The 11,323-nt window shown below is 38.6% G+C and overlaps 1 protein-coding gene across 7 annotated transcripts in view; it reads left to right on the top strand.

The window, feature by feature from the left end:
• Positions 1-214: 214 nt before the first annotated feature.
• SLC35F5 (solute carrier family 35 member F5) overlaps positions 215-11,323 on the top strand; it is a 33,068-nt gene continuing 21,959 nt past the window's right edge. The window contains exons 1-6 of one of the 7 annotated variants that reach the window (XM_062605575.1): positions 224-505; positions 3,279-3,349; positions 5,582-5,663; positions 6,508-6,571; positions 8,150-8,291; positions 9,381-9,524. In XM_062605575.1, the coding sequence (XP_062461559.1) occupies positions 8,157-8,291; positions 9,381-9,524 (279 nt within the window). In that variant the 5' untranslated portion in view covers positions 224-505; positions 3,279-3,349; positions 5,582-5,663; positions 6,508-6,571; positions 8,150-8,156. Of the gene's footprint in view, positions 506-1,025; positions 1,045-3,278; positions 3,350-5,581; positions 5,664-6,507; positions 6,572-8,149; positions 8,292-9,380; positions 9,525-11,323 lie in introns of those variants that run through there. The other 6 variants (XM_062605565.1, XM_062605594.1, XR_009962162.1 and 3 more) reach the window with 6 other exon arrangements.

Raw genomic sequence — 11,323 nt, 5'->3', positions numbered from 1 at the left:
CCACCCCTCCGGAGGCGAGCTCAGCACCGGTAAGCGTTTTCAAGGAAGACATGAAGTAAAGCTCCGTTCCGCCTCCTGCCCCCGTTCCCGACAGGGCAGCAGCCGTTACCAGCTACACGGCAGTGCGAGCCGCCACCTCGGACCTCCACGCGGCGAAACGTTGAAGCTCGATGTCTCAGCCGACAGAGGGCATGGAGAAGTGAGACGTCCCTTCACACCGCCTGCCGGTACCAGGCCGCAGGGCAGGGACGCCCTCCCAGCCGCTCGCAGGGGGACGGCAGCCGGCAGGGGTGGCGAGCGGCTGGCCGAGCGGCTCGATGGGGCCGGTTTGCGGGCGGGGCGGGGCCGCAGCTCGCTCGTGGCCTCGGAGATGGATTCTCGGCCGCTCGCGCAAGCCACCATCTTAGAGGGCAGGCAATCTAGTCGGGGAGGGAAGGAAAGCAAAGCGAATCGAAGCGGGTGGTGCCGTCGGAGGACGCAGCTCTGGGCCCCTTCGCGGCCTCAGGTACCTCCGCTGTCGCTGGGACGGGGCTGCGGTGAGCCCCAAGCGGCTGTGTGCGGCAGGAGGCGGGCCGAGGTTCCGCGGCTGCTGCTGTCTCACCCGTGCCGTCCCTGTCAGCTGTCGCCGGGGGTGCCGCGGGCAAGAGGCCTCGATCTCCCCGGCCCACGGGGCTGATGGGGGCGAAACCGGGCCCTGCCTCGCCTTGGAAGGGGAACTTTGCCCCCTCACGTCTCTCACGGACGGCCCGGGCCGGGGTGTGCCGCGGCCGTGCGCCCGCGTGTGTGACCCTTCTCCCGCCGGCTGTTCCCGGCTTCCAGCGGGGGTCGAAGGCAGTGTGTGTCGCCCTCTCGCCTCCGGCTGCCAGACCTCGGCCTCGTCCCACTCTCGTCTGTGTCAGCAGCGTTAGAGAAGCACTTTTCTCGCCTCAGGCGAGGGTGTCCGCCGCGCCCGGGGAAGGAGGACATGTGCGTGGAGAGATCCCGCGTCCCCGGGAGCGGGCAGGTGACGAGGTCTCAGTCATGCCTCGCCTGAGGTGCGAGGAGGTTCGGGCTTCCCTTGCTTCCGCTGTGTCTCTTCCCCCCTGCGGTCTCCTGTGTTTGTGTTACGTGCGAGCGCAGGACGGATACTCATTCTTCCTCCTCTGAGATTTCCAGAGCTTGCGCCGTATTTCTTTCTCCTCAGGCATACACTTTTTTCTTGAGTGTGTTAAGGAGATTTACTCATTTCCTTCTTTGTTCCTGCTACTTTTCTGCCAAAGGTATCTGTCGGCAGGAAGGAAGGAACGAAGAAGACCCATTCACTCTGAAAGCACTTACCTGAATGCGGTGCATTTGCCTGTTTCTAACATGCCTGGAAGGCTCAGCTTTCAGCTGCAAGTGTAGTTTTGAAATCTGCTGTGCTTGCTCTTATCGGAGATCTGTGACTGTTTATCCTGTGACAAAGCATGATATATTTAGATCTTGCGCTACACAGGATTAGATGGGTAGCATGTGAAATGGATGTCAACTTGTAAGTCTTAGCTAATATTAACTGTATAGCTACAGCTGGTTAGGAGATTGTTCTGTGCATGGTAACACTTGAGGCCTCAGCTTGACATTAAGCTTTCTGTTTCAATAACATTCTGATGTTATTGAAAGAGGATAAGAAGGAAGGCACTGTCAGTTCCACTTGCAAGTGGCCACTTTGCTAACCTGAACTAGTGTGTTTTTAACACAATGTGGTCATAGATGCTCATGTCCAACAGGGTTCTAGTCATGCTGGGATGCTGTAGGAATGAATCTGAGAAGTATATGGTTAGATAGCGTGGTAGGTGGTAAAGACTCCCAAGCATGCAATAGGTTAATATTTTGCATTACTATTCTTTTTATAAAAAAATTTACTTGTAACTTTGATCAATTTTGAATTAAGTGCTGAACATGAAACTTTTTCAAGTGTTCCTTGACCCGCTGTGCCAGAAGAGTTTGGTAGTATGACCTACATTGTGCACTGCCAGATTGTTAAAACATCTTGTTACTTAAGCTGAATCCTTTCATTTTGATACCGAATTTTACGTGGGTTTTGTGCAAACTTAAGTCTTGTATAACTTTCTGTTTAGCTAGGAATGGTGACCTCTACTTGTGGTACTCAGTACTGGCATGAAAAACTTGGTTTCAGTTTCTCTTTTTGGGTCAATTGCTTCACTATATTCTGCAGATTCTACAGGAAACTTTACTTGAGTAAAGATTAGAGGGCTGTAGTGAATGCCATGTTGCATAGGGTTTACCTTTCTGTCTTTTCTGAAGATTATTGCTTTTGCTGTTGTTGTTTGATGCCCCTCAAAACTTGGATGAAGGTCAGTTGTTAAAATTATGTTGCATATTGTATCTTTCCAGATTTAGGAGATGGGTGTAGAATGCCAGTTTACTTTCAGCTCTGTTCCTGTTAGACTCAAAGCAATGTCTCTTTATCTTATCTCAAAAGTAATCAAATATAAAATGAAAATCACTTGATGACCATACATGTTAAGTGGGGTGGGAGGGGTGGGGATGTATTGGGGAACTTGTATTGTTGGAGCAGCTGGTATAACTGGAAAAACTTAAACCATTTCTTCTGCATGCAGACCTTATCTTGGTATGTTGTCTTTCAAATTGTATATGACATAATCTTGAGTAAACACGAGGAAGAATTTCAGGTTGAATTGCACCATGGTCTGTGACTGAGCTGCTATTCTGAGTTTCTTGTTACTTATGTTACCGTTTACTTTTTTTTTCTTTTTGTGGCGTATGTGTGTTCTTCATAGAACAGCTATAAGTAATACTCCTTTTTTGCAATGATTTGGCAGTTGTTTTACTTATAATGTTATTTTCCCTAATTGTTGATACAGTAAAAGCTATTTCATATTTTGTGAACTTACTGTGATTTTTTTTTTTTTTTTTTCTCTTTTGGGATGGAACTTTGAATATGAAAAAAGTGATAATCTGCACAAAGAAACATTTAGTGCTGTAGAAATAAGTTTGCATGTTAAGTATCAATGGTGGTGTTACACATCCTGTCCTAGGAAGTCACTTACTGGATGTTTAGAACAGTAGAGTTGGACAGCCTGTTGGCTTCAGGGTTATCAGTTAAGTGAACATATATTGTAGATTACACAGTAAGACCATTTTAAATTTTTGTATGTGTATCATAAGTTAAAATGGTGACTCAGCTTAAGTGATCTAAGATATGGTAATATTTTAAAAACAATACAGTACAGTGTTATGATAAGGGAAGTTAAATTTTTTTTTTTTTCTTTTTGCAGAAGGTCTTGATGTAACTGGCTGAAAAATGGTTCTGCAAGATGACAGCATCAACTTTAACGCTGTTAAAATGGTAAATAGAATATTTAAAAATACCTCCATGCCATTTGCTGAAAAAAAAAATATTAAGAAATGTTCTTAAAATGAATATTCCTTCAAATGACAAATTTTAAAGTTGTGTTTTAAAGTTGTACCATGTGGAAAGCATATTTATTTCCAGATAATGGAAATGAAAGGCAGGCATGCTGAATTTTCTACTGTATTGAATAGAGTAGAATATTGTAGTTACTTTTAAACTTTTCTATTTCAGCTTATATGTCTTCTGGTGGCATAAATTTATTGTAACTCTGTGAACTTGATGAATTAAATGTTTTGTAAAGGTAAAGCCACGTTCTTAGAGAGAAGTGTCTTGTTTCAGGTAATTTTTTATCCTTATCCTGAAGTGGGTTAATTCTTGGTAATAAGTATTGAACTGGGTTCTGTGTTACCAACTCCAGTTAGGACTACAGCCCACAGCAGATCTTGCATGCTGATAGAGGGTAATATGTATGTATTGCATAATAACTGAATTTAGGTACAAGTTCTGTACCTTGTTATGTGAGTATAGGTAATACAGATTAAGTAGGGGTCACAAGTAAGCGACTGAATAGTTTCTTTTTCTTAGTGATATTTGGTTTAGTGTGCATGGAAGGAAGAGTTTTTAAGCATCTTTATTGGTTTCTGTTTATTATTTTTATATTCAGTTCTTTTATGTGCATAAACTAGGCATGCACCAACTGTTAGAGCTTTGTATGGATAAAAGTCTTCTGGTTTAAATTTTGGTTAACTGAGATACTGATCTTAATCTTTAATTAGGTTGGTAGCATAAAAAAAATATGACCAGCAGCTACTTTTTGTATGTGAGGGCACTGAACTAAACAGGTATTCAGGATCTGCAGCAAGCATAGGCTTTGTGGTACAGAAGGTAGATAACCACATGCCTGTGTCTTAAAACTACATCTTCATTTTTATTTATTTATTTGTTTAAACCAGCTATGGTCATTTGGTAAACTATGTGGTAAAGGGCTTGAACCTGCTGGATGCTAAGCAGTATGTAAATCATTAATTCGGTGGGAGCTGAATTATAGGCTTGTGTGGTCCATCTTTATAGTCTACCTCTTTATCTTATTTGCAGTAGGTGAAAAGCATCAATGTAACTTTTGCTTCCTATTGTAAGCTTTCCACCATGCTTGACAGGTAATCAAAGGCAAAATTTAGGGTAAGCATTTAGTTTTGCCCTCAACTGCTACCTCTGTTCTGCACATTGATTTGTTACCCATTAATACAGGGTATGACTCCTGTTGATACAGGATAACCCTAAGCCATCGTTCAGCAAGGTTTCACATGAACAATAAAACAAAACAAAGCAAAACAAAACAAACCAGAAAAACCAACCAACCAAACAAAAACCACCCAAAACAAACAAAAAAAAACCAGCACTTCCAGGCAGTAAAACTTAAAGCTTTAGTATTCCTGGTTGCCAGTTAAAGTTTTATTGTGTCTTCTCTTAGAGTACCATATACTTGCCAGCATTTGGATTTGCAAATTATTGCAGATTAGATGGCTGGCCTTCTGACTGGTGTAGTATAACACTTTTTTCCTGAAGTTCCTTATATATAATGTTCCTTTCCCTACGTAACAAATTTAAAGTGGATTTTATTGAATGACTTTATAGGATCTGGGTTAAAAAAAATAAAAAAAAATTAGATGAGCTTTGTTTGCGGGTTTGTTTGATTGTTTTGCTATGGTTATAATACTGTATTGAATTAAGGAAAGATACTGGGTTTCCACAAGAAGTAACATGGAGCTGTCTTATCTTTGTAGATCATTTTAATGATCATTTTAAAGCCAAAAGGCCTATGTGCTCTTCATAATTCTGTTTAAATTCTTTGCTTAGGAGTGTTGACTTAAGAAATAGGGCCTTTCTGTGCATAGCTTAAAAAAAAGTAGACCTTAACAATATCGGTTTCTTGTTTCTCATGTGAACATCTTCTTTCAGTGAATAAAGAGGGGATCATATTCATTGAAATATCAAAAATAGAAAATGATCCCGTTCTCTTGCAATTCAGTGCTGTCCTGCTAGCATTTCTGATGTGGCCCAGTTTTTAAGGTTCTGTATCTGTTTGTCCCCAACACTTAGGACTTGAACTGCAGCAGGCAGTTGTGCAGCTTGAAATTGTAGAAGATATCTTGCAAGGATAAGTGTATCACAGACACATGCACACCATTTTTCAAGCTTTGCCTATTTTTCTTTTTTTCTTTTTAGGAGACTATCTTCACTTTGACGTGATGTGTGAAGTCTGTTAGCATTTTTTGTTTGTTTTTTTTTTTTACAGTTATTGTGGAAGGTATGTATCAAGAAAAGTAAATCTTGTTCTTTCTGTGTTCATTTTAGTCAGAGCATATTGCCCTCAATACAGAAGCCAAATAAGAGATATGTGGAATTGTATTTCATTACAAATTCATGAATACTGATATTTTGTGGGGTGGGGATAATGTGTCTGTCTAAAAACTTCTCAAAATAGTAGTTTCTATCTGTCTTTATGTTCTGTGTGAAGTTTTACACATTTTCTGTCCTAAAACTTAGTGTATAATTTCCAACAGGATTTTGTTTTTCTGCATTATAGGCATTTTAGTGTTGCCAATTAAGTACCTTTTTTAAGTTGACTACTAGCTTCAGGATGCATTGTGCTGCATGAAGACCAAATTTGTAGTCACCCTTTCTTGTTAAGCTTTTTTACTTGTTATGGAAGAACCAAACGGAGGGCTATATTAAGCACACAGAAATGTTAAACAGACACTTTGTACTCAGATGAGAAAGTAATAGCTGCTATTACTGTAGCATATAAAAGATGCAAGACATAAGTATGGGCTCTTTAATTAGAATTTAAAAAATTACAGGTAGAAAAGAAGTGGTGCAACATGTACTTACACTCTGAATAACTTTATATGTAACTTCTTATTTAAGGCGTATTAGATTTTCTGTCATCCTGCTAAGGAAAGGGATTTGTATGAGCCTAATGTAAGCAAGTTTAGTACAGTATTAAGCAACTGTGCATGACCTTCAAGCACAGTGTATATGTGCTATATGCTTTGAAGCAGTTTGTGGTGAGAACAGAATGCTAGTGATGCAAGCATCTGATGCAGAGATGTCAAGTTGATCAGGCTTCAGCGATTCCTTCCTGTCTCCAGCTACCTCTCCCCCTCCTACCTGCAGCATGTGACTGGTAGAAGGCTGGAGTGATTTCCATTTCTGGTATGCCTTACCACTGTTAATGTGTTGTGCTGTAGCCTGACAAGGAATAAGATTTCTTTCTAGCTCATTTGGAACTCTTTATGCCCAGCTTCCATTTTTGATGCATTTATTCAAAGACATGAGCAATTTGTAGGCTATGTATAATATAACAGCTTGTAGGCTATTAGTCATAATCACATGAAGGGAAAGCTTGTAGAGTATAATATGTAGTACCTACTAGACCAATTCATAAAAAATGAAAAAAACATTTACAAGCTTTCAAGCTTGAAAACCTTTCTTTTGGCTTACTCAAGTTTAACATAAAATCCGTATTTATTCTCTGAGAGCAAATGTTTTCTTCTCTATTCCGTATCAAGTAAAAACTGCAATACCTTGCTGAGTCTTTCATAACTTTGCCCCTCCCTGCTTACAGACTTACACTTTCTTTTGTCAATCCCACCATTTTACCAGAAAAACAGAGTAATTATCCAGAACTGATGCCCACACATGAAATATATCAGCATAGATCTAGTGGTATAATGATATTGCAGGAACTCTCTGCCTGTTGATTTTTTCTTTAGAAAGAAGCCCTTTGAGAAATGGAGGAAAAAAGGTCAAAATTTGAAAATAGCAGAGATTGTATTGCAAAGGAGAGGCATGAGTCAAGGCTGGAAACAGTGTAGTGATCTCAAATGCGCTTGTGCATGTGTGAGCATTTAAATCATTAATCTGAAGAATAGGCTAGTCTGGGGAAAAAGAAATGTAGCTTCCTTACTGGAGACATTGTGGCACTGTGATAAATAATTTGTAAATAATGAAAAGACAGTATATATTGACATATGGAAAAAACAGTGTGATTTAAATTCACTGAACTTTATTAATAAAGCAGATCATTTTATTTACCGTGAGAGTCAGGAGCTGCGTTCCTTGCGTTCTCTCAAAGGTAGCCAGTGTTTTGAGTTCATGATGATAAATAGAAAGGTATGTTATGTAATCTGTAGCAAAAATAATAAATTGGTTTACTTTTAAATATTATTTGGATTTTTTTTCTTTTTTTTTTTCCTTCTTGAATCACTTTATTCTTTGAGGGATCATAATTTACCCAAATGGGTTGCTGTGTCTTTGAAAATGTTTGTTGAATGCTTAACTTTAAACATGTTTCTGACTACCTTTAATAGAATTGTATTTGACACAATACATCAAACTGATTTCTAGTCAGCTTAGAGTATCAGAATTTACCAAAATGTAGTAGTCTCAAATAGTGTAGAGTTTGTAGCATAGAAATGACAAAAAGGTCTTGAATGTTTTACCTACTTTTACTTCATTCAGTGGTAGAACAGCTGATGAGATTTACTTTCTGATTGCCTCTGATGTCTCTGAAAATGTCATGCCAGGTCTGTGAAAGATCTGCTTTTTAAGAAATACAAACATGTTTCCTGGCATAGTGGGTCTGTTTCATATCTGTGAAACATAGCCCCTCCACTGTTTTGGGGCTGTTTTGGAGTTTCTTGGGTGGGTTTGTTGGTTGGTTGTTTTTTTTTTTTTTTCAGTCACTGTTTGTGATCTTCTGGGGTTTATTCCTTTATCAATCTTGAATAGGTTACAAATGGTGTGGGTTTTTATCATGAATCGAATGAGCTCCCAGAGCAGTTCATCCACTCAACGTAGGCGAATGGCTCTAGGAATTGTCATTCTTCTCCTTGTTGACGTGATATGGGTTGCCTCTTCAGAACTCACTTCTGTAAGTATTGTTCTATGCACCTTAAAAGGAAAATAAAAGCCTATTTAAGAAAAAGATGCAACAGAAGCATGATCAGACAGTGTTTCTAGTATAGTTTAATTACTTCTTCAGTACCAGGAACATAATATCCTAAGCTGCATTCACGAAAAGGTACAGACAAGCTCAACTCTGTGATTGTTGCTTTCAAGACAGAAGGAGTTACTGATGATTTTAAAATTAAACAGCATAAGCTTATAACTGTGTAATCAGGGAGTTCATTTTGTTTATTGCCTGTTTGATTAAAATAACGCCTGTATGCTTCTCAAGAAATAGCAAAAGAGCTGTAATACTGCAGGGTAGATGGCGTGCTAGATTATAGTTCAGAACATACGAAAGTCTAGGACCAAAGGACTCTGATCATGGAGTTTAAACCCTATAATTGTAGACAAGTTTGTCATGACCTAGTTCCTATATTCCGCCTTGAAATTAATCTGGTATTTACTTCATGTTGAGTTTTAGGACTTGGAGTTTTAGCAATGGAAGACAAGTTTTTAATAAACTATTGCAAATTCGGGTTTCTGAATGGTCATTAAATTTTTACGTTCTATATCGGTTTTTAAACTAAGCATATAAAAATGTTTGCTCTTAACATGCTATTATATTAATAAAACATTTTTTTCCAGTCAGTTGGTGTCATCATTATTGATACTGAAAATTTACTTACTGAAAGTAATCTCTAATTTATGCTTACTGTGCTATTGCTAATAGAAGTGGTCTTTCATTTAGAGAATATTTGCATTTTCAGTACTATTTGAGTTCAGTGGCATATTGATCGATATGTTGCTTGATTAGATACAAATAATAATTATTTTTCCCCAGTGGCATTGTATCTTGCAAAATGGCTCAGTGCCTTCTTGTTGGCTTTTATGATAGCTTGGGAGAGGATACCAGAATAAGTACAGCCCCTTGTGTCTTTTGGTCACACGTGCCAATACTTGCAGCACTGACTTTTTGGGAATCAGACTGTTCTGGTCTAAAACCTGTTTGTTCATCTTGTGAATTCTCACCTAATTGTTAATTTTGGATACTGCAATTATTTTCTTTCCGCAGTATGTTTTTACAAAGTACAACAAGCCTTTTTTCAGTACATTTGCAAAAACATCCATGTTTGTTCTATACCTCTTGGGATTTATTGTTTGGAAACCATGGAGGCAACAGTGTACTCGTGGATTTCGTGGAAGGCATGCGGCTTTTGTAAGTATTTTAACTCTGTGAATGTTTTAATATTTGTTGAAGTTTCTATAGAAAAAAAAAACTTAATAAAATAGAGACTAGAGAAAAGCAAAGTTTACATATTTGTGAAATAGTGCTTTCAGAAAAGCAATTATAAACTGAATTATGGCACAGGAAGACATGATAATCCTAATATTAGTCTTGTAAGAAGAAGAAAAGAAAGGAAAAAGGAATATGAAACATTTCAGGAATCCTAAGAAATGTTTCACTGGGCCAGACCATTGGCTCATCTAGCCTGGTATTTTATCTTGGACAGTTGCAGTGGATAATTCTTTTAAAAAAGAGCTTATGAGCCTCATCACTCATAACTCATGTTGGCTGTGGGTTCCCTTTTATTCCCCCAGCATCTGTAACCAGTGGAATCAGTATTTGAACTTTGCAGTTGATTTTCATTACTGACTCTTTGGCAAAACTGTGAACTGTTTGATGAGAGGTTTTGAGGTTTTTAAACTTACATTTAGGAAAAGTGGTAGAATTATGGTTTTGTTGTTCATATTGTATTTTTATAGCATTTATGCACAAGTGACATTGTGTTGCTCATTCTGCAGCTAAGCATTATTTGTGTTAGAGTCTAAAATTACTGTCATATTACAGAAATACATACTCTTTTCCAAGGAAATTAAGTGTTGCTGCGAAGAGCGCACATGCTGTGCCAGTGTTTCAGAGTGCTGAACAGCAGGACTCAGGAAACAGTGAGGCATTTGGCCTGATATTAATCTTGCATTAAAATAACAGAAAATGTGATCCAGGAATATGCTGTATGCTGTTAATCAACATGTCTTTATAGGAAATAGCTTGTGTGGAGATTTGACTTCAGTTCTGGATATATTAGACTTCATTGGTAGTGACATTTGTAGGAGTAGCAGGCTTCAATTGAAGTGTTACATGACATTAAGCCAAATTATACATACCCCCCCCCCAAAAAAAAAACCAACAAAAAAACAAGGCAACCCCGCAAAAAAAAAAAACAAAAACAAAAAAAAAACAACCAAAAAAGCCCCCACAAACCACCAACCAAAAACAAACAAAAAGGCACCCCAGAACAGCAAAGCACTGCTAAGAGAAAAAAAATCTGAAAACAAGCCCCTTAAATCTTTTGTTAAAATAAGCAAAAAATCATGTTAAACATACAGAACATTTAGAGTTAGCTGATATCTTGAAATAAGTTTTGGTAGTCAGCCTTTAACGTGAAGTGTCTGTGTACGGTATGGCAGATGCTAGACTTGATGCTATTCAGGATCTTCGTAAGATAATCAGGAAATAAGCAGAATTTACAGATTCTTTACTGGCATTAATGACCAATAATGGTGATGAAAGCACTATAGAATGATTAGTTGAATGGAACAATTATAGTGACCAAATTTACTAATCTGAGCAGAATAAGGGGCTGTTGCCTAGTGTGAATTGTAGTCACTATCTTGACCCACTGAATCTTGTGCAGTGCTGTGTCAAGGAAAGAAATAATATGAGCTGGACAGCTATGACTACGAGTGCTCAATCAGTCACATTTTGTGTGTGTCACTCATGGCAGCGCAACTGGGATCTCATTATCTTTCTAATCCTACAAAAAGTAATTTTTAAAATAATTTGTAGGAAATAGCCATTACTTTTGGTGTCAGCATAATTCAAAAGAACAGGCAGAGAAAGGACTGTAGCGTGTAGGTAGAAGATTTTATTTATTTATTTATATCCACACACCCACCTCCTGAGTTCAGTTAAGCGTTTAACTGTGTAATTACTACATGTGCCTGTGAAATGTC

Source organism: Pezoporus occidentalis, unplaced genomic scaffold (genome assembly GCF_034315485.1).
Source record: "Pezoporus occidentalis ecotype Australia unplaced genomic scaffold, CSIRO_AGI_Poc_V1 ctg12, whole genome shotgun sequence".
NCBI classification, from domain to species: domain Eukaryota; kingdom Metazoa; phylum Chordata; class Aves; order Psittaciformes; family Psittacidae; genus Pezoporus; species Pezoporus occidentalis.
Note: the sequence above shows the minus strand (reverse complement) of the source record. Positions and strands in the feature narration are given on the sequence as shown.